This window comes from Dromaius novaehollandiae, chromosome 29 (assembly GCF_036370855.1).
Source record: "Dromaius novaehollandiae isolate bDroNov1 chromosome 29, bDroNov1.hap1, whole genome shotgun sequence".
NCBI lineage: Eukaryota > Metazoa > Chordata > Aves > Casuariiformes > Dromaiidae > Dromaius > Dromaius novaehollandiae.
Genome location: NC_088126.1, coordinates 2909119 through 2930593, shown reverse-complemented (window position 1 = coordinate 2930593; position 21475 = coordinate 2909119). Strand labels below are relative to the sequence as shown.

Below are 21475 nucleotides of genomic sequence, written 5' to 3'. Positions count from 1 at the left end.
CCGCGGCGGAGCCCGGCACCGGCAGCCTCAGCGGTAGAAGAGCAGCACGGCGGCCTCGAGGATCTCCCGCGTGGTGCTCCAGCCCGCGTGGGTCCCGTAGCCGCCCCACTCGTAGGCGGGGAAGTCTCCGCACTGCTGCGGGCTCGCTTCGGGGAAGAACCCGCCGCCCCCGATGCAGTGCTGGGGACACGCGGCGGTGTCACCTGTGGCCGGCACCGCCGTGCCCCCGCGCCGCCCCGCAGCCCGCCGGGGACTTACGTGCTCCGTGTTGCACCCGGTGACTTTCATGCCCGGGCACAGCGCCATGGCCGCCTTCTCGTTGTTGAAGACGCGGAATTGCAGGAAACCGGGGATGAATTCCTCTGGCGGGAGAGGAGGCGGTGAGGGGCGCGGGGCCGCGGGCACCGGTCCCCCCCCCAGCCACCCACGCACTCACTTTGCCCGTAGGGCGAGTAGTATCTGGAGGCGACCTCGGGCGAGCCGACGTCGTAGACCACGGGCACGGCGGGGCCGTTGTCGGACAGGCACTGCCCGGCGCCGTACTTCACGGGGTATTTCTGGCAGGGCGGGAGGCGGCGGTGGGCGCGGGAAGGGGCGCGGGGATGCGCTCCGGGGATGCGCTCCAGGGATGCGCTCCAGGGATGCGCTCCGGGGACGCACTCCGGGGATGCGCTCCGGGGATGCGCTCCGGGGATGCGCTCCGGGGATGCGCCCGCCGCGGTACCTGGTACAGCCGGAGCAGGTTGCCGCCCTCGTCGGCGAGGAAGCCGCTCTCGGTGCGGTAGCGCAGCAGGGCTCGCCGGGGCCACTCGGCCAGGGGCGCCCGGTTGGGCACGTGCCACACGGCCACGTCCTTGGCGCTGAGGTCGTAGTAACCCGGGTTCTGCCGGAGAGCAGCGCGGCTGGGACGGAGCCGCCGCGGCGCCGACGGTGCCCAACGCCACGGCCACCGCGGGTCCCCACCTTGTAGTCGTCGCTGGTGGCACCCACGGCGGAGCCGAAGGTGCTGTTGTTGGCCCAGTTGCCGTCACCCTCGGGCCAGTACGGGCTGCTGCCCTGCTGGCTGGACCAGCGGTCGCCGGCGGTGCATTTGCCGTAGGCGTTGTTCTCGTGCACGCTGGCCACCAGCGTCCAGCCGCCCCCGGCCGTGCTCATGTCGCAGAAGGTCTGGTAGAGCTCGCCGTCGCCGGTGCGCAGGGTGTAGAGCCCGTCTGCGGGGCGGGGGGCAGCCGGTGCCACCCCCCGCCAGCACCAGCCACCCGCACCGGCGTACCGGAGCACCGCTGGCGCTGACACCGGGCCAGGACCCCTTGGAGACCCCCAGGATGGGACCCCCGGTGCCGCTCACCTTTGGCTGTCCTGTGGTTGGCTTTGATGTCCTTGCAGCTGCGGGGCAGGATGGCGTTGGGGCTGCCCGCGTGCTCGGGGCCGTCCTGGCAGGGGCAGCTCGTGTCCTCCCACTCGTCCAGCACGGCGCGGAGGGCTCGCTTGAGCTCGGCCGTGCTGCTGGGGCCCGCTGTGCACGGAGGCACCGTCGTGGCCTGCTCCGGCACCGGCACCGGCACCGGCACCTCCCGCATGCCACGTGCATCCAGGCAGGGCCCCAAAATCAGCGCCCAGCACCCGCTGTGCCCCCGCAGTGCCGCACTGCCCCCATCCCCTCCTTCTCCCTTTCCCCACATCCCTCATTCCCTGCACGGCCTGAGCCTGTGTGCCCGGAGCACCCATGCACCCGACTGCCCGTGCACCCCGATTCGCCATGCACCCCCCTCTCCAATCCCCCATGCACCCCCCATAGCCCATGCACCCCCATAGCACCCCGGTGCCCTGTGCACCCCTTCCCCACGCACCCCGACACGCCGCACGTGCCAGTTCCTCCTGGGCCCTGATCCCCCCAGCACCCTGATCCCCCTAGCACCCCGATTCCCCTGCACCCCGATCCCCTGCACCCCAATCCCCTGCCTAGCTCAGCGCCCTGCACACCCTGCTCCCCCAGCACCCAGGACCCCTGCACCCCCTGCTCCCCCGACACCCCATGCACCGCAGTCCCCCGTGCAGCTCCATCCTCTGCCAACCCCCATCCCTGCACACCCCAACCCCGCACACCCCAACCCGCACACCCCAACCCTCACACCCCAACCCGCACACCCCAACCCCCTGTGCACCCCCATCCCCGTGCACCCCACAGCCCCCGGAGCCCCTCACCGCAGCTGGGCAGCGCAGCCGGCGGCAGCAGCAGCAGCAGCAGCAGTGGGGCGAGCGGCTCCATGGGGCGCTGGCACGGGGAGGGGGGCCGCGGTCGGCGGGGGCTGCGGCGGGCGCCTCGCCGGCCCCTTGCAGAGCCCCTGGGTGCCGGAGCCCCGGGGCCAAACCCGGAGCCTCGGGGGCATCAGCAGCGGTGGGAGCCCTGGGGTAGCACTGGGGTGGGGCGCTGGGGTGGGACCCACCGGGCAGGGACGGGGGCGATGGGGACGATGGGGAGTGATGGGGACGGTGGGGAGGGATGGGAGTGATAGGGAGTGATGGAGAGCAATGGGGAGTGATGGGGACGATGGGGAGTGATGGGGACGATGGGGAGGGATGGGGACAATGGGGAGGGATGGGGACGGATGGGGAATGATGAGGGCAATGGGCAGTGATGGGATCAATGGAGGCAATGGGGAGGAATGAGGGCGATGGGAGCAATGGGGAGCGATGGGGGCGAGGGGAGCAGTGGGGAGGGATAGGAAGAGATGGGAAAGGCACTGGGGAGTGATGGGGAGAGCTGGGGAGGGCAGGGGGGCACAGGGGACAGGGGCAGCACCGGGCACCCTGCAGAGAGCTGGGTCCCCTGCCAGGAGGATGCGGTACCCTGGTGACAGTGGCAGTGGGGACGCTGAGGATCATCTTGAGCTGGGGGCACCCTGGGACCTGCCCCCAGGGCGCTGAGGTCTCCAGCCCCGGGACCTGCCCCGACCCGCCGTGGCCGTGGGGCCGCGGCCGCTCTTTGCCCTGGGCCTGACTCACCGGCGCGGAGGCTCTCGGGGCCGGACCCAGCACCCAGGGCCGGTGACGCGGGGCAGAGCAGCAGCCCGGCGGGTCCTGCCACGGCTTTAAATAGCTCCGGCGGTTCGAGGTGAGCAAACAGCAACCCGGAGCTGCCCGCACCCACCAGGATGGAGAGGGAGCCCTTAACCAGCGGCACCGTTTAATGTCTGGTTTAACGTCTGGTTTAACGTCTGGAACACCCAGCTGTCCTGGCCCCTGGTCTTTGCCGATGCCGAACCACCCGGATGTTGGAGCTGGGGCAGCTGGCGGGGAGCCGTGTTTGCACAGAGCCGAGATACCGGTCCCGCCGCTGCAGTGGGATTTGCCGCCGGCAGATGGAATTAATGCGGCTTTGTGCCAACTCGATAACGGGCAAATCAGGATTTATCCCTTGCCGAAGCACTCTACTTACCCCAGTTGCAATGGGGCACGTTCAGCATGATGCAGAGGGATTTAACGGGAAAGAGGGATCCGTTTTCCGGGCTGCCCAAGGATGGGGAGAGCCGCGGTGCTGTGCTGTCCTTGCAGCCCACCTCGGCCTGGGTTTGCTGGAGGTTTTGCTTTGTTAAGCTCAGAGGTAGAGCTCCCAGCAACGAGGGTGCCTGATGCTCCTGTGGGTGGTGAGGCCCTGCTGTGGGTGCTAGCACCTCGCTTTGGTTGTTGGCACCTCGACCGAGGTGCTGAGACTCTCCTGCAGGTGCTGAGACATCAACAAAGGTGCTGTGATGCTCTTGTGGGTGCTGAGACCCCCCCGACTGCGGGTGCTGGGACCTCAGCCAGGATGTTGTCACCTCGACAAAGGTGTTAGGATGCTCCTGTGGGTGCTGGGACCTTGTCAAGGGTGCTGGGATGCTCCTGTGGGTGATGGGACCCCCGTGTGGGTGCTGGGACCTTGTCAAGGGTGCTGGGATGCTCCTGTGGGTGCTGGGACCCCCGTGTGGGTGCTGGGACCTCGTCAAGGGTGCTGGGATGCTCCTGTGGGTGCTGGGACCCCCGTGTGGGTGCTGGGACCTTGTCAAGGGTGCTGGGATGCTCCTGTGGGTGCTGGGACCCCCGTGTGGGTGCTGGGACCTTGTCAAGGGTGCTGGGACCCCCGTGTGGGTGCTGGGACCTTGTCAAGGGTGCTGGGATGCTCCTGTGGGTGCTGGGACCCCCGTGTGGGTGCTGGGACCTCGTCAAGGGTGCTGGGATGCTCCTGTGGGTGCTGGGACCCCCGTGTGGGTGCTGGGACCTTGTCAAGGGTGCTGGGATGCTCCTGTGGGTGCTGGGACCCCCGTGTGGGTGCTGGGACCTTGTCAAGGGTGCTGGGACCCCCGTGTGGGTGCTGGACCTTGTCAAGGGTGCTGGGATGCTCCTGTGGGTGCTGGGACCCCGATGTGGATGCTGGGACCTCGCTGCGGGAGCTGGCACCAGCCCCGCACCCCCAGCCGCTCCCGCACCCCGAATCGCCGTGGTGGCTCCGCGCTCACCCCGGCTCCGGCGCAAGGTGCTGCTCTGCCCCGGGACGAAGCCCGGCACCGCTCGGGGCGCTGACGCCGTGGGGCAGGGATGCGGTTGGCACCCGCTCTTCCGCCCGGAGAGCGTCCCTATCGGTGACACCCGCCCGCCGACACAGCGCATCCTGTTTTTGCGTCGACCTCGGGGCAGCGCGGAAATCACGCGGTCGGGCCCCAAATAGCTCGCGGCGAAGAGCACCCGGCAGGTGCCGTGGGCGCCCGGCACGGCGCGGCGTGGGGCACCCAGGGGCTCCCACCGGCCTGGCCCTGGAAAGCGGCTTTCGGGGTGCAGTGGGGGGGAAGGCAGCTCCCTCCCTTTTCCCCTCGAACCTCCCGGCGACTTCCCCAATTCGCGCGCCGGGTTTTCGCGGCGGTGTTGGGCACACAAGCACATAGAGAGCTTCCAGAAGAGCTTTATTTCCTTGAAAACTCGAAGTATCCCGTTACGACGGGAGCTGTTGGGGCATCTTTAGGTAGAGATGCTGCCACCAGACACGCTGGGTCTTCAGGAAGGGCCATTTCATGGCAAGAAGGGACCTGGGGGCTCTGCAGGGCTCTGCTGCCCAGCTTGGAGCGCCCTGGTCATGCAGAAGAGCCAGGGCTCAAAATTGGCCTTTTCCCACCCAGAAAAGACTCCAGCTCCCCATTCACAACCCGCAGAGGCAAAAGCCGCTAGCCAGGGAGGCACAGGCAGCCCCACAGGCTCGGGGCAAGGTGTCCCTCGTGCCACCTCCAACCCGCGATGGGACACGCGGGGACATCTCCCCTGGCCAGTCCCCAGGCCCAGAGCTTCCTCTGGCTCTTCCCAGCTCAGTCCTGGCTGAGGAACTCGACGCTTTTCCCTGGAGACCGTTTCCCTCTTCCCCATTGCGGGGGGCTTCCAGGTGTTCTACGGCAGAATTTGTAAAAGTGGATTTGGGGGGCTCAGCAGCCCATTTGGGGAGGAAAAACCCAAAGGGAACGAGCGGTCACGCTGCTGTGACCTCCCCCAGATGAATCCAGCCAGGAGAGCGCAGAGGACGGAGAGGGCAGCAGAGTCGGCTTTGGCCTTCGGGGACAGCGACTTCAGGGGTCAGGGCCAAGCGCGAGGGTCGAGGAGGAACATCTGCAGCTCTTCTGCGCTGGAACCGGCGAGGCCGAGCCGAGCCTGGCGCAGCGGGCGGTGGGGAGGGCCGGGGCGCGGGGAAGCCCTCGCGGTGACGCCGGGGGTCCGCGCTGCTCCGCAGCCCCTAGGAGCTTTTGGGCTCCAGGGTTTCGTACATCTCCTGGCTTTCCATGCTGAGCCCCTGCGCAGGAGAGGGGAGACGGCGGCGGGGGGTTACGGGAGCGTCGTGGGCCACGCGAGCCCGGGAGCGTCGGAGCGAGCGAGGCCGCCTGCCACGGCCACTGCTGGGTGCCTGCACGGATACAGCACCCCTGGGACATGGCACCCGCGGGATACGGCACCCATGGGATACAGCACCCTGTGGATATGGGCCCCATGGGGTATGGCACCCATGGGATACATCACCCTGTGGGATATGGCATTCATAGGATATGGCATCTATAGGATATAGGGCACCTATGGGTTATGGACCCCATGAGATATAGCACCTCGTGGGATACAGCACCCAAAGGATACAGCACCCAAAGGATACAGCACCCAAGGGATACAGCACCCCATGGGATACAGCACCCCACAGGATAGGGCAATTGCGGGACATGGACCCCATGAGATACAGCATCTCACGAGATAGGGACCCCATGGGATAGGGCACCCGATGGGATACAGCACCCATGGGATAAGGTACCCCACATGATATGAACCCCATGGGATTGGGCACCTGATGGGATAGAGCACCCAACCGCTATGGACCAAATGGTATAGGGCACCCCAAAAGATACAGCACCCCATGGGATATGACACCCCGTGCGATTGGGCACCCCATGGGATAGACAACTTGCAAGACATGGATCCCATGGGATATGGCACCCCCTGAGATATGGCACCTTGTGGGATATGGCACCCATGGGATACAGCACCCATGGGATACAGCACCCATCAGCTGCCTTATGTGGGGCCGAAGGGGCAGCAAACCGGGATGACTTACGGTGTAGATGGGTTCTCCTTTTTGCTGCAGAAGAGAAAGAGAAAGAGAGCTGTTCCCAGCGGGTTGGGAAGGAAAAGCCGCTTCCGCCCTGGCACGGCCGAGCCACCCCCTCCCCAGCAGCCCTCCGGCCTCCCCGCACTCCCTGTCCACGCCGCGACCGCAGGCAGAAGAGGAAACCGAGAATCAGCACGGGCAGATTTTTCTCCTGCGCCGATGGGGAGATGCCTCGGGCTCGCTTCACCCCTAGCCCAGCCCCCGCCAGTCCCTGGGATCCTTCAGGGCAGGCACAGCTTCCCCTGGCACAATTTTGCTCCCATTCCCCATCATTTCCCTTTCCTGTTCCACCTGGGAATTTTCCACTACGGTTTCAGGACCGTTTGCTGGTGTGTCCGGACACTGCCAAAAGCCCGCTGCCCTGGGGACAAGCCCAGCCTAACACTGACCCAGGGGTGCCCCCCCCCCCCCAAAGCCCCTTCATTTCTCTCCTGCTTGCCCTCAGCTCCGGGCTGGGGCCACGGAGGGTTTGGGCAGTTTGGAAACGAAGAAGGGCAGAGAGAAAAGCGCCTCACCTCCCTGGCTGCTCTGGCACTGTCTTTGGATGCTCTCTGAAGCTGGAGCTGCAGGAAGGAAAAAACCCTGGATGGGCTCTTCGCCGAGTCAGCACTCGCCGAAGCCTCCACGGACACCGTCCCCCAAAAACCGGGGTCTGCGGGAGGGTTATTCCCTGCCACGGCCACCGCTGGGGACCCCGGGACGCACCCGGCCGTGGGTGCTGCAGCCTCCGGGTGCCCGGGGCAGGGCAGGGATGGAGGCCGGTCCCCGTCGGCAGCGGCGCGGATGTGGCCTCGAGCACGGGCCGGCCACCGGCCACTCACCTTTAGGCGGCAATAAAGGACAGTGAGGACAACGCCGTAGAGGAAGAGGATGGCGTCCAGGACGTAGCACAGCTCCGGCTCCATCAGGGCCTCTGGGGGAGGACAGAGAGAGCGTGGGTGCCCCGAAGGCAGCGCTGCACCCCGCGTGCGCTGGGACCCTGGGCTGCCGTCACCTGCGCCCCAGGCCGGAGCTCAGCTCCGCCACGTCCAGCCGTCACCCGCCTTGGACCTTCGCTCGAGCAGCCCCCGGGCGATGCCGGCCCCGGCTCCTTGCTGCCTCTCCTCCAGCCCCACGGAAGGTGGCTGCGAAAGGGCCGGATCCAGCCCCCCCTGCGAGCTCTGCGACGTCTCAGCGAGAGCATCAAAAGCCGAAGCTGCGAGGCTGGGCTGAATATAGCTCCTCGCCTCCCGCACTGGCCAGCACAGAAATAGCAGCGGGGCCGGCGGAGGAGAGGCGGGTGCAAGCGCGCAAAACCCTGAGCGAGGCCTGGGACGGGGGCATCAGGGGGGCACGGAGACCACCGCCGCTGCCGTGTTGAGCAGGACACGGAGCTGGCACAGATTCAGCTTGGCAGGATCACGGGTGGCACCGTCCTTTCCAAGAGCCAACAGGTCTACCCTGGGCAGGAGGTGCCTGAACCCACAGAGCTGATGCAAGACACAAAACCCAGGGGGTGCCACCAACCCGCTCCGACCCCAAATTGGGGGTGAAATCAGGTACCTGGAGGGTGCTGAGCCACCCAGGGGTGCTGGGATCCCCAGCTGCAGAGGGGATCCCACATCCCAGGCTGGTGGGAGCAGCACAAGCCCGTGAGACGTGGCAGAGCCGCACTAGGACACCCGGGCTCCCTGCCGTGGTGCTCAGCGCACACAGCCATCCCTGTCCACCCCGGGTGCCCATTTCCACCGCCCCACTGCTGCCACTGGGACCAAGGATCAGATGGGAAGGGCAAAGACGGGGCCACGTCTCCATGCTGGAGGGCGCCAGCAGATCCGCAGCCCCCTCGGCAATAGGAGGGATCCTGGAGGAGCCCATCTCGCCCCAAAGGTGCCGGCCAGAGCACAAGGACAGCACTGAACAAGCCAAAGCGAGGAACGCAGGCCCAGTCCGGGTCCGTAGCCCAGGCCCTGAGCCTTTCCATAGCCTCAGCGGCCTCCTCCAGGCATTCTCCCTTCCCAGCACGAGGCACGGCCCTCCCCAGCCCGAAGCCAACGGTGCTCACGGGGCTCTGGGACCCCCCCAAGACCCCTACCTGCTGCTTGGGCCTGGAGGAGCAGCACCAAAACGAGCACAAGGTGGGCGGTCATCCTCGCGCCGCGGCCGAGCCGGGCCCCCCGCACCTCCGCGGCAGCGTCCGGCCGGCCGGGGCGTTGCGTTTGAGTCAGCCGAAGGCTCCGCAACCGGAGAGCAAACGCCTTCCTCCGCTCAGGGCTTACGTCTCCCTTGCCCCCCCCGCCCTCCAAGCCCAGCACCGTTTCCTTTTCTCAGACCCAGGCTGCGTTAGGGAACTAGCCAGGCCACGGAGGCTGGTTTCTCTTCCAGGAAAAGGCAGCGAGTGCTTATCAGGGCAATTGCTCAAGGGCTACGTGAGCTGGCCCCAAGCATCGCGTGCCAAGCCCGTAGCCAGCCCCAGACACGCTGGGGCCCAGCTCTCCGCTCACAGCACCCCGGTTGGGAATGGGGCTGGGAGAGCGGGAGCCGGTACCCAGGCAAACCCCACTTCCCAGCCCCTGGGGCTCCGATGGGCTGAGGAATCACTGTCGTCCCCCCAAGAGGAAGCTGGCGGCTATGAGTCAGGCCGTGCCGAGCGACCGCGGTGCCTCTCGCGGGGCTCGCCGGGGACAGTGCCCTCGGTGTCAGCTCGAAGCCTGCTCCTCCACAGGCCTCGCGGCAGGGAAAGCCCCGACCTGCAGCCCCACGGCGCCGAGGCAGCTGGGGGGAAGTCGAGGCAGAACAACTCCAGTAAAATCCCACAAAATCTCCCTCTGGTCTCCCGCAGGCTGGGGAAACTGCCCTCGAGGGAGGATCCTCCCGGGGATGGAGGACGTGACCAGGAGCCACAGACGGAGGGAAGGGAAGCTCTTGACCACAAGCCTCACACAAGAAAAGGGAGAAAAAGCAGGGTTTCACCCAGTTTCAGACGGAGGTGCAGGGCTGAGGCAGGGTGACAGTGGGGACACAGGTGGCAGCTGCGAGCTGAGCAAGAGGCAGCAGGCAGTTTCGTCTTTATTTGACTTCAGATGAAGAACACAGAGCACGAGGCAGAGGAGGGAGAGCCCGGGGCCCCCCCGCACGCAGGGCAGCACACACCACAGGACAGGTGCAGCAGGGCCACCACCTCACCGGTCCACTTCTCCGAAGACGATGTCCTGCGTGCCTGGCGAGAGGAGGAGAGGGATTAGGGCAGAGTCAAACCCCGGGCCCCTAATCCAGCCCCCAAGAGCGGGGAAGGAGCCCCCCAGTAAGAACCAGCAGCCTGAGGGCTTGTGCAGCCCTGCAGCTGCAAGCGCTCAAGCCTCAGGCCAAGGAGCCAAACGTACCGATGATGGCCACGACATCTGCCAGCATGTGGCCCTGCGACATCCTATCCAGTCCGGCCTAGGGGAGAGAGTACAGAGCACCCACGTCAGCCCGGAGCCTTCCTCCTCTGCCAAGACAATGGTCGGGGGCACCTGAGCCTTGCCCAAAGCTCAGGGAGGCCCTTGACAAGCCGTCACCCTGGCCTCTGTCTTGGGACGTGGTGAGGTATGACAAGGACAGAGCTCCATGGGGCTCTTGAGGACTTTCCTGAGGATGCACAGCACCCTCGACCCGGCGCTGTGCCCTTCGCTGCTAGCCACTGTCACATCCACCACACAGGTGACACAAAGAGAAGCAGTAAGGAGTAGAGCCAGCACAGCTTTGGTTGATCCTACAACTAGCTGTTAGCAGCTGCCGGATTGCCCAATCCAAGGAGAAACGTCCCTGCCTCTCACCCAGGCTGACGTTTCCACATTTGAGCCGCAGATCTCCTGGATCTTGGCCCAAGCCGGGCTTTGCGCAACAGCACGAACTCTAGCGCAGGAGCCAAGCGGGGCCTGGCGCTGCCCGTCCTCGCTCCCCACTTCCGAAGAGGGGCGCGGTGCTGGCAGCAAGCCTCAGACCCCGGTGCTGGTCCCCACGCCCAGCGCAGCCCAGCTCCCGCGTCCCGGGGCAGGGGTCCGGCAGCGGAGGGTGCGCAGCCCGGCAGCGCGGGCCCTTCTTTGGGGAAGGAAGTGGTCAGCTATCAGCAGAGAAAGGAAACCAGCTCTAACAGCAGAAGCACGAGAGGCCTCGGAGCAAGCAGCAGCAAAGGGACAGTCAGGAGCAACCATGCCCCGAAGGAGCAGGGAAGGGCCTTGGCTGGCTCTGCCACACGCGGCTGTGCCCCCACTAAATCCCGGCAACACTCGCAGCGTCCTGCGGTCCAGCAGCTCCCTCCAGCCTGAGCCAAGAGCCCCCCAAGCACCGTGTGGCCTGGAGGGTCCCATGAGACTGGGAAGAGCTGCACCAGGGGCTGCCGATGTCGGGGACACGCGACCGACAGCCCTTCGGCCTCTGCCCAAGCCTCCAGGGTTAGGGCTGCACTTGGAGTGAGCTCAGCGTGGACAGTGGGGAAGAAAGTTCATCCCAGAAAGAGCCAGCGTCTGCTGAGCCACATCCCTTTGACCAGCAAGGACCAGGGACACACGGATCACAGCCAGCTCCCTGGAGACATCCTTCTGCTTTGAGCCAGACGGGCCAGGCCTTGTCCCCGGGAGCAGGGCCACGAGGAGTCCTTGGTTGGCACCACCAGACGCACCCAAGGCCAAACACATGGGGCACCCAACCTGCCCGGCCAGCGGGCTGGAACTATCCCCCTCTTTCTCCTTCCGAAGGAGAAGCCCCGCGGTGGCTCCAGCCCACATCACACCCTTGTAGCGGCACATCCTCAGCTTCCCCCGCTCCTCCAGCCCCACAGCACGGCTGCACCGCGCCCAGCCACACCAGCGCTGGATCGCCTACCAGGTGAGCAAATCCAGGCGCCTTGATCTTGCAGCGGTAGGGGCGGCTGCTGCCATCCGAGACAAGGTAGACGCCGAATTCACCCTGCAAGGACACGGGGAGAGTTGGTGAGAAGCGGCAACGTTGTCAAGGGGCTGCAAGGACCCAGCAACACAGGCTGTGTCCAGCCCAACAAACACCACTCTCATGTGAGAGAAGAGACCCAGGGGATGGCACGGCCCACACGTGTGATTTGGGTAGCAAGAAGGCTACAAGAGGCTTTAGGCCTTCAGCTACCTGGTCACAGGAGCGTTGTCACCTCCCCAGGAGCGTCAAGGGGCAGCCAGGGCCAGCGGCTGTTTGCACATTGCCAACCAGGACAGGCACCCACCACCCCATGCAGCCAGCACCCTTCTCCCACCCCGCTGGCAGTGCCGGGTGCTGGCCAGGGTGGGATTAGCCACACCACAGAGCCCACTGCTCCATGAATGCAACGGGAACGGGCACCTTGGGGGCTTCGATGGCCGTGTAGGTGGCTCCAGGGGGCACCTGGTAGCCCTCTGTGTAGAGCTTGAAGTGATGAATCAGGGACTCCATGGAGGTCTGCAAAGAGAGGAGGTCACCGTGGCAGAGGGCCCACGCAGCTCGCCTGCGGCAGGGCAGGCACGTGACCCCGCGCGTGCCGGGGACACACGCAAGCAGAAAACGCTGCACGTGTCCCTGCCCGCTCCGCAACGGCTGCTGACAAAGAGCAAAGCCGCAGCCACGGGAACCAGGGCCAACAGCAGCAACAGCGTGGGAAGCCGAAGCGATAAGGCAGGGCAGGGCCCATCAGATCATCTCGCTGGGCTTGACCAGCTCACAGCAGGCCCTGGCCTTTGCTGCAACCATCTTAGCCAAAAGGCAGCTTGTAGCAAACTCACCGGCGCTCAGAAGCGCTCAGCACAAAGCCTTCCTCCCCACCCACGTGTGGCCAGAGCTGGCTGGAGGGTACGCGGCGCGAAAGAGGCCAGGCAATTCCCCAGCCGAACATCCGCACAACACCCCCCGCCCACCCGGCAGGGCAGAGCAAGATGCAGAGGCAGATGTCACAGGCCAAAACTTCAGCACGAGAGTGTGACACCAAACCACACTTCCTGCTCGCCAGCACGAGCGCTGACACGCAGCCAGCAAGACCTCAGCCCGCTCACGCTGCTGAGCGCTTGTGTCGTCACCGCGCGCCCGCAGCGAGGCCCGTTGGGATGGGGCGGTAGGAGAGGAACGTGGCTTTTACCTTCATCTCTGCCCTTTTCGGAGGGGAGATTTTGGCGTCGTCCACTTTGATCTCCCCCTCCGGCATCTTGTTGAGGCATTGAAGGATGATGCGGAGGGACTGGCGCATCTCCTCCACGCGGCACAGGTACCTGGGAGGGCAGAGACAGGGGCTCAGCCGCAAAGCGGGTAACTGCCGGGCTGCCAGAGCCACGGCGGAGACTCCACGCCGCTCAGGACCAGCGCCCCGTGGGGAAACCACGGCCCCACGTGATCCACGGAGCAGGTCCAACCCTGCCAAGGCCCCAGGACGCTGCAGAGGGTCCCCCAGCACCCTGCCCAGCGGGGAACACATCCTGCACAGAGCGGGGCACCACGTACCTGTCGTAGCAGTCGCCCCGAGAGCCTATGGGGACGTCGAATTCCACCTGGTCGTACACGTCGTAGGGCTGGGTTTTGCGCAGATCCCAGTGGATTCCTGAGCCCCGTAGCATCACCCCGCTGGGCAAAGAGAACCAGGTAAGTGACAGGCACAAATTGGGGTCCACAGCAGCCAGGACCTCCCAGAAGGATGGCTTAGGGACTGCAGGTGCATAGGGACAGCGGGACACGGAGTCACAGCTCCAGCCACTCTGCAGCCACTGGGTGGCACCACTGTGACAATTATCAGTCCCTTAGACACCTCTGATCAGCTCTTGGGACCTGCGCAGGCAGGGCTGAGCTCTCTGCGTTCAGCTCTGATCCTTGTGGGGCTGCCTGGAGGGCTGCCAGGGGCTGGCCCCTACCCTCCAGAGCCAAGGAGGGAGCCCACAACATCCCCACGTCTCCTTCCCGGCCTCCCCGCTCCCTTCAGCCCCGTGCTTGGCACCAGGCCAGGGAAGAAGACACAGCTCGACGCTGGCAGGAGGCTGAGCCACCTCGGCAAGCGTCCCCAGACCGCAAGACCCACCTGAACCCGTAGTTGAGAGCCTCCTCCGCCGTTATGACCCCGATGTCGACCGTGCGGTTCTTCCAGATGCGGTTGTTAGTGAGCATCTGCAGGCAGCAGGGTGTTAGCAGCCCATCCGCAGCACCAAGGTGAGGCAGGGCTACCCCGCCATCTCCCCCCCGTGCAGTCCCCTGCCTCTTGGCAGAGATTTTTAGCCCTGCTGGTGCTGGATGTGCCTTTTAGCTATCGTGTGGTGGCAGCCAGCTCGACCCACTGGCACTTGTGCCACCAAATTGCTGGGGGAATAACCCCATGCTGGCCGTGCCCAGAGGAGAGCGGGGACAGGCCATTCAGATCCCACCCCTCTAAGACAGCTCTCAAGGTGCTGGGAAATGGGGACCGTCCTTCTCTCCCAGCTTGCAAGAGGGACATGGCTCCCATTCCCATGTCACGGAGCTGCTCATCCCAGAGTCTCACCTCTTCCACCTCATCTATCCGCGTGGAGAAGTTCTTCACAAACTCGTAGATGTCGTCCATCAGCCCCAGGGGCAGGTCCTGCATGTGAAGTGGGCGAGATGTCTCCACGCACAGCCAGCAGCACCAAGGCCGCAGGCTGGGAGGTGCTGGAGGGACAGTCACCCGCACGGGGACACAGGGATGCCCCGCACACCTCCACCAGATTGGAGAGGGAGCCGTTCTCTAGCATCCCAGTGAGACCCAGCACCAGCGGTGACAACGTGCCAGTCCAACCCAGCTCACGGACGATGCCGAGCAACCAGGCTCCCGCAGAGGCCGAGGGAAGCCGCGCGGCAGCCCTTACCTGGTGCACCCCCCCGGGTCGGATGTAGGCCGCGTGCATCCGAGCCCCGGAGACCCGCTCGTAGAACTCAAACATCTGCAGGGAGAGAAATGAGCCCGCTGCACCCAGGCACGGCATGGCACCCAGACTCTGAGGGCGCAGGAGGATACAGGGCACTCACCCCGTGTCTGCGGGTAGCGCTCAGCCCCAAATCCACCCCTGTGACATCGTGGATGCAGCTTTTCCTCATGGAAAGCTCTGGGGCCTCATGCAAGAATGGCTCTTGCTGCAAAACCCTCACTAAAGCCCCTCTCGGAGCAGCCAGTGAATGAGAAAGTGTGCAAAGGTTTTCCAGGAGGGCTGGTTGGCTCCAGCTGATGGTCATGAGTCAGTCACCCTACCCACAAGCGTGGCTGTGGCCTCCCAGCCTCCCTTGAAATTACTCCTGTTCCAACCACATCTGAGGTCAGACCTACAGCATCCTCCAGCACTTGACCTCCCGCAGTGCTCGGTCCTTAAAGAAACCCCAAGGGGATCAAAAACTCCAGGTCTGCAACCTCCAGGCAGGCCAAACCACAGTCTGGTGGCTGGTTGCCCATAGCAATTCCTCCTCAGCACAACCCCTTTTAGGAGCTAAGGCTTGAAACACCTTCTCCTGCGGGAAGGCTGTCCTCCCCAGGTCTACGGGGAGATCTCCTGTCCTCCCCAGGTCTACGGGGAGATCTCCTGTCCTCTTCCTGACCACCTCTGTGAGGAGAGTGGCCTTCCCAGAGAAGGGCTGGCAGCTCTGCCGGGCCCCAGCAGGCCCTCGGTACAGCTCTCCTGGTTTTTACCTTCTCTCTCTCCTCAAACATCCAGAAGAAGGGGGTCATGGCCCCGATGTCCAGCGCATGCGTGGTGACAGCCATGATGTGATTCAGGAGCCGGGTTATCTCTGCAAAGAGGACTGGGGGCAGAGACGGCACGTTAGAGGGAGGAGCACCCCCATCTCCTGCACAGAGTCCCCGTACTGCCCCCCAGGGAAGGGACACTTGGGGCTGAGCCGGCCAGGACACAGGGCCTGCCCCTGCCTAGAGGCAGCGAAGCAGTGGAAAGCAGAGAGCTGGCCTTGGAAAGGCGGGGGCACAGCCCTGACCCCACTGAGGTGGGAGAAGTGGGGAGAAACCACCCGGCTCAGAAGGAGGCCTCCTCCCCTCGTCGTTTCTACAGGCAGGGCATCACCCAGCTGCCCCAAACTGAACGCAGTGGGGCAGGAATCATGCCTCCTCCTCGCAAGCATCTGCGGCTGCCAAGCAGGGACAGACCAGTGGGATTCCTCTGCCCACATCACGGCCAAAACCTTGACAAATGAGACCCTGACAGTGCCACGGGGTGGGCAGGGAAGCAAGGCAAGGGCTCGGGGGACGCTTGTCTGGGGGACGGGAGCTGGAACATCCAGGGTAAGGCTCCAGAGGTGCGTGGGATTGCTCTCACCTCGGATCCACTGAGCCCTCAGAGGCGGTTGGATGTTGAGCAGCTTCTCCACAGCCAGGGAGTAGGCTTGTTCATTGCACATCATGGACACGTAGTCGAGACGGTCAAAATAGGGCAACGCCTGCCAAGAGAAACGTCCCTGAGAAGCCACGTCCTGCACTCGCAACCAGCGAAGGCTCGGGACTGCCACAAGCACTCGGAGACTTCATCCAACTCGGGCAGTGCTCAGATACGGACACCAACCTCAGCTCGCCCATTGCCTCACCCTCCACGGAGGGGACACAGGTGGCACGACCACGCAGAGGGCAGGAGCAGCACAGCTGCAACAGCAGAGCAGAAAGACCTCGGACATGCCCTGCCCAGCGTTCTGGGTGTTCCCACCACCCCTCAGCTCTCCCCAGAGAAGAGGTGTCCCTCCAGCACACAGCTGGTGACAGTCCCCAGCAGGGATTTGCCCCAGTTTCCATAGCATCTTCCTGGTCAAATGCCAACCACGAGCTACAGGTCCTTCTAGGCCTTCCTGACAGAGAGAAACGCGCTGAAGTCCTCTGCCAGACGCTACCCCGCGCACAGGGCCCAGGCAGCCCCTGGAGCTTTGCGAGGCTGCACGTTGGAGCACGATGACAGATTTTTCCATCTTCCCAGAGAACATGAGCCACAAAGCCCAAAAGCTCCAGCCCCAGGCAGGCAAGCAGAGTCTCCCTCCCTGCAGACAGCCTACCCTCTCCTTGGGATGAGGCTTGAAGGAACACAAGGAGAAAGTCCTTCTGCCAGAGTTTTGTGGCTCACATTGATGCCATGAGTTTGGTGTGTCCCGTGAGAGCTCCAGGCTCTCTGCTCTGCTCCACCCAGCTCACAGGGGGACGCAGGCTGCATTTCCACCCAGCATCCACAGCACACGCCAGCCACCCCTGCTGAGAACCGACTCTTTCGGTGCCGGTGTCCGGCAGGCACCAGGGGACAGCTGAGCACAGCCGTCACGGCTCTCCCAAAGCTGCAGCGGCCAACACTGCCTTGGCCCTGCGCCTTGCGCTCCCAGCTCCCTGCCCACTCCGTGCTGCTCCTCCCCTTACTGGGACTGCGTTATTTCAGGAGCTGTTCCTCCTGCTGGCAGAAAGGTTAAATCTGACTGGGATAATAAATCTGGGATAATAAATCTGCAGAGCTCTGTTTACAAACACCACTGCAAACTCTGACAGGCAATGAAATCCACTTCCAGCGCTCCAGAAGGCTGCTGACGTATCAGATTAGACGGCCACAGACACGAACGGCCTGGTTTTCTCTTACTCTTAGAGCGAAAGGACATACCTTGGCTCTCCTCACCACTTGCCTAACACTTCACTGAAAACCTCGCAGCACCTTACAGACAAAAAACGACCCCTGAGCTGACAGCTCCTCTCTGGACGCAGAGGGAGAACGATCTGTTGATCGAACCACAATACAAGCGGGAAAGGCTCGGCATCGGGCTCCTCCACAGCTCCCTTTGGACACCCCCAGCACGCTTCTCAGGCCATCTCCTCCGCAAGAGGCAACCTCGGAGGCTCAGAAGACCTCCCAAGCCCCGCTGCAGATTACCTGGAGATAAGTCTTGTACTCAATGAGCTTCTCGGTGCCTCGGTGCAGCAGGCCAACGTGCGGGTCGCACCTCTTCACGGTCTCCCCGCTCAGCTCCATGACCAGCCGCAGGACCCCATGGGCAGCCGGGTGCTGCGGCCCAAAGTTTATGGTCAAGCTAGAGACCTTCTTGTGAGCCGGAGGGTCCTTGTCTGCTCGGGGGAGCAAGGAGGAGAGCCAGGTTAGAGCACGCATCTCCAGGCAGGGAGAACTGTCCACCTCCCTTCAGAAGCACTGGGGCCCTGGCAGCGCAAATGCGCTCGGCCCGCAGCGCACAGATGTCTCAGCCAAGCTCAGCGCTTGGCTAGATACGGGGAACACAACATCCCGACAGACGGTTCCCATCTTGGCCGAACGCAAGACTCGTGGGGCAGGTCCAAGGGCTCGCCTCTGCCTTCTGGACGCCGAGTCCTCGCTCGCCGCTGTTCCTGGCGCACAGAGCGCACCGAACAGCTCCATGAGCTGAGCTCGCAGAGGGGACTCAGACCCAGCAGAGATCAGCGGGGCAGCCTGAGGAAGAGCAATGCATCTCCCAAAACCACCTCCTCCGAGGGCCTGGGGGCCTTGCAAAGCCAAAACGGCGATATGAGGTTCCTGAAGGGTAAAATATTCAAAACCCGACCCGTGCCCAGTGCAGAAACTACTCGCAGCAGCTCTGGTAGCGCAAACAGCCAGATCGTCCCTCCACCCACTGCTCCTGGAGCTGCTGCAAGGGAAAGCTGTCCAACGTGCGCAGCTAGAGGACGTTGCACCAGCGGAGCTGGGCCCAAGAGCACCACCGCGCTTCACGCAACGCGGGACGCAGCTCAGGACCAGCTGTGTCCCAGCTGTTTGGCAGCTGTGAGCTATTCCTTTTGGAGCTTAAATCACTACAAGGTGCAAGGGATCTCCACACAGATAGCTGAAGAGATTTTGCCGCTGTTTCCACCCTGGCCACGCTGCATGGCCACACTGCCATCCCACCAAAGCACCCTACACGAGGCTAAAGCTCGCTGGGAACTCACGTCCGTACACCCATAGCACCCCCGCACTGCGCGCGCCCCCGTGACGCCACGCCCGCCTTGCCAAACTATGCCTACATGGGCACAGGCTGCCCTACGATAAAACCAGAGTAGTCTGGTGTTGCTGGTTCTGCTGATCTCCAAAAATCAGACTGAGGAGCCTTCTGCATTTCCTTTCATTGCTACCACATCAAGTCTTTCAGACGAGACCATGCTGGCTGCAGCAAAAATCCATCCATTTTGCACAAAACACCTTTCTCTTAAGTACCAGCAGCACCAACGGTGGCAGTGACAGACCCAGAAACTCCAAGAAAAGGCCTCGCCAGCCCCACAGCGATGCTCAAGACACACGTGGCTCCTGGGCGGTTGTGCTACCACGGGGTCGGCCGGGAACCCCTCTAACAGCCCTGCTGTAGGGCACAGCCAGAGCTTCTCCGTGGGGCCCTGCCCAATGCCAGTCCCCCACAAGCTGCGGGAGCATCCTGGGAGGACTGAGAGCGGTGGGACTCATCCCTCTGGCAGGTGGGTGGCCCCTCACCCAGAGGATCAGCCTGTCCCGGTGCTTGGGGCCCCGACGGGCACTAACTGTCCCTGCCTGGCACAAACCCCAGTCACCCCAGACCTGCACCCCCAGGCACCAACCAGTCACCCGCTGAGCCATAGGCTCCTACCAGTCAATCCAACAAGTCCCAACCTGGCTCCGGGCCTCCACCAAGCACCCACTGGGCTCCCAATGGTCAGGCAAGAGCCCCAAACCATCATGCTCCATGGCATCCCCCAGGTCCTCACTTGATCCACGGATACTTGTCCAAACCCAAGGTACCTACTGGGCCTAGCCTGGCACTTGAGCACCTACTGAGCCCAGCACACCCACCTGGCATCTACTGGGCATCCAAGTGCCCAAGGCCCCCAGAGCACCCACTGGACCTTCACTTGAGCCAAGGGCACCCCCGGAGCCCAAGCCACCCGGTCAACATCCAATGAGCCCCAGCCTGGTGCTAGGTACCCACCAAGCACCAACTGGGTCCAGAGCACCTACCAAGCTCCTCCTGGGTACCCAGGACCCCAGGGCACCCACCAGATCTCCACAGCCCCACCAGGACCCCACTCGAGCTACAGGCACTCCCTGGGTCCATCACCCATCAAGCACTCAGGAAGCCCCAGATCGGCCCAGGGCAGCCGCCAAGAACTCCCCGGGGCTGGGACACCGGCCGTGCACCCCCCAGCCCAGGGCACCTACCAGGCACCCGCTGGGGCCCCAGGACCCCAAGGCACCCAACAGGCCCCTGCAGCCCCACCAGGCCTCTGCTCAAGCCACAAGTCATCTCCTGGGTCCAGGCTACCCACCAAGCACCTGGTGAAACCCAGAGCACCCACCAACCCCCCCCCCCAGGCCTGGGGCACCCCCCTGAGCACCCATTGGGTCTGGGACACCCACTGAGGACCGAAGGAGCCCCACACTGACCCACGGCACCCACCAAACCACCCCCCTGGGCCTAGGGCACCCCCCGAGCACCCACTGGGCCTGGGACACCCACTGAGGACCGAAGGAGCCCCACACTGACCCACGGCACCCACCAAACCCCCCTCCCCGGGCCTGGGGCACCCCCCGAGCACCCACTGGGCCTGGGACACCCACTGAGGACCGAAGGAGCCCCACACTGACCCACGGCACCCACCAAACCCCCTCCCCGGGCCTGGGGCACCCCCCGAGCACCCACTGGGTCTGGGACACCCACTGAGGACCGAAGGAGCCCCACACTGACCCACGGCACCCACCAAACCCCCTCCCCGGGCCTGGGGCACCCCCCGAGCACCCACTGGGTCTGGGACACCCACTGAGGACCGAAGGAGCCCCACGGCACCCACCAAGGGCCGCCAGGCCTGGGGCACCCCCCAGCACCCAGGGAGCCCCTCGCTGGCCCAGGCCTGCCCCGGGAGCCTCACCCCCGGCCCCGCGCTCACCGTTCCAGGGCGGCGGCACCCACTTCTCCGTCTCCTTGCTCGGGTACATGACGGCGCCGGCGAACTGCTGCGCCCACTCCACGTCGGGCTGCCATTGCCGCGCCCTGCGCACACACACACGCCGGTGAGGCCCCGCCGCCGCCCGCCGCCGAGCCGCGCCGCGCCGCCCGGGCCCGCTCTCACCTGGCCGGGGCCGCCCCCAGCCGCGGCGCTGAAGGTGCCCGCAGCCGCCACAGCGCCCGCAGCGCCGCCATCTTGCCCTTTGCCGCAGTGCGCACGCGCACGCACAGCCCCCGGCGTCGCCGGCGCGGGCGCCATGTTTGGTGAGGGCAAGGGAAGCGGCCGGGTCCCGCGCCGCCATATTGACTAGGGGCAAAAGCCGCGGCGGTGGAGCGACGTTCGGGGTTGCTGATGTTTGGGGTGCCACGTGGGTGCTGGGGGGTGCTGGGGATTGGGGTGCCACGTGGGCGCCACGTGGGCACCGAGGGGGCTGACAGGGCTCCAGCGTCCATTCCCCCCCCCCCTTGGGGACCTGGGGACAGCCCGGCCGTGCCAGCGCCCTTTGTGGCAAGGTCCCATGGCCGGCGTCCACATGCCCCGTCCCCTCCGGCGTCCCCAGGGCCCTCGGAGTCATCCCGGCCCCGCTGGCGTCACCGTCCCGGGCTCCCAAACAGGTGACGCCAGCAGCCGCCGGGGCCCACGTCACGGCCGTCCCCCCCCCCCCCCCGCCGGGGCACGAGTCCCGGGCCGGGTGCCCGCTCCCCGGCAGCGTGATGACTTCCAGCTGGGAGCTGCCGGCACCCGGCTGCGCGCGGCCGGGCTGGGGACGTGCTGGCGTCCCCCGCACCCCCCTGCCCTGGGGCCACCCCAGCTTGGGGACTTCCCGCAGCAGAAGCGGGAGCTGGAAGCCGGCGGCAGCGGCGCTGGGAGGCTGCGAGGAGCCTTAAGGCTTC

The 21475-nt window shown here is 64.9% G+C and overlaps 3 protein-coding genes across 3 annotated transcripts; all 3 read right to left on the bottom strand.

The window, feature by feature from the left end:
* Nucleotides 1-12: 12 nt before the first annotated feature.
* On the bottom strand, nucleotides 13-3072 carry LOC112990073 (intelectin-like protein). The gene is made up of 8 exons (XM_064499021.1): nucleotides 3007-3072; nucleotides 2206-2275; nucleotides 1349-1516; nucleotides 964-1211; nucleotides 725-883; nucleotides 437-557; nucleotides 259-362; nucleotides 13-180 (listed from the first exon to the last, which is right to left on the bottom strand). Exons 2-8 carry the CDS (start codon nucleotides 2267-2269, stop codon nucleotides 28-30), a joined length of 1017 nt encoding a protein of 338 aa, XP_064355091.1. The 5' UTR covers nucleotides 2270-2275; nucleotides 3007-3072; the 3' UTR covers nucleotides 13-27.
* Nucleotides 3073-5355: 2283 nt separating this feature from the next.
* On the bottom strand, nucleotides 5356-9554 carry FCER1G (Fc epsilon receptor Ig). The gene is made up of 5 exons (XM_064499023.1): nucleotides 8742-9554; nucleotides 7489-7580; nucleotides 7183-7230; nucleotides 6614-6637; nucleotides 5356-5809 (listed from the first exon to the last, which is right to left on the bottom strand). The coding sequence occupies exons 1-5, from the start codon at nucleotides 8794-8796 to the stop codon at nucleotides 5753-5755; spliced, it is 276 nt and encodes a 91-aa protein (XP_064355093.1). The 5' UTR covers nucleotides 8797-9554; the 3' UTR covers nucleotides 5356-5752.
* Nucleotides 9555-9690: 136 nt separating this feature from the next.
* NDUFS2 (NADH:ubiquinone oxidoreductase core subunit S2) lies at nucleotides 9691-21049 on the bottom strand. Its single transcript, XM_064499019.1, has 14 exons — nucleotides 20706-21049; nucleotides 20523-20626; nucleotides 17518-17708; nucleotides 15943-16063; nucleotides 15303-15415; nucleotides 14491-14565; nucleotides 14148-14225; nucleotides 13692-13777; nucleotides 13124-13243; nucleotides 12765-12894; nucleotides 11999-12094; nucleotides 11513-11596; nucleotides 10030-10087; nucleotides 9691-9866 (listed from the first exon to the last, which is right to left on the bottom strand). Exons 1-14 carry the CDS (start codon nucleotides 21032-21034, stop codon nucleotides 9829-9831), a joined length of 1623 nt encoding a protein of 540 aa, XP_064355089.1. The 5' UTR covers nucleotides 21035-21049; the 3' UTR covers nucleotides 9691-9828.
* Nucleotides 21050-21475: the final 426 nt, after the last annotated feature.

Bases quoted from the DNA above. Each gene is read 5' to 3' on its own strand.
- LOC112990073 (XM_064499021.1), bottom strand. From the start codon at position 2,269: ATGGAGCCGCTCGCCCCACTGCTGCTGCTGCTGCTGCTGCCGCCGGCT. The intron at 1,517-2,205 runs GTGAGGGGCTCC...CTCCGTGCACAG, and splicing joins GGCTGCGCTGCCCAGCTGCG to CGGGCCCCAGCAGCACGGCC. The intron at 1,212-1,348 runs GTGAGCGGCACC...CCCGCCCCGCAG, and splicing joins CAACCACAGGACAGCCAAAG to ACGGGCTCTACACCCTGCGC.
- FCER1G (XM_064499023.1), bottom strand. From the start codon at position 8,796: ATGACCGCCCACCTTGTGCTCGTTTTGGTGCTGCTCCTCCAGGCCCAA. The intron at 7,231-7,488 runs GTGAGTGGCCGG...TCCTTCCTGCAG, and splicing joins TCCTTTATTGCCGCCTAAAG to CTCCAGCTTCAGAGAGCATC. The intron at 6,638-7,182 runs GTGAGGCGCTTT...TCTCTTCTGCAG, and splicing joins GTGCCAGAGCAGCCAGGGAG to CAAAAAGGAGAACCCATCTA.
- NDUFS2 (XM_064499019.1), bottom strand. From the start codon at position 21,034: ATGGACGCTGGAGCCCTGTCAGCCCCCTCGGTGCCCACGTGGCGCCCA. The intron at 13,244-13,691 runs GTGGGTCTTGCG...CTCTTTGCCCAG, and splicing joins GCTCTCAACTACGGGTTCAG to CGGGGTGATGCTACGGGGCT. The intron at 12,895-13,123 runs GTACGTGGTGCC...CTGCCCTCCCAG, and splicing joins CGGGGCGACTGCTACGACAG to GTACCTGTGCCGCGTGGAGG.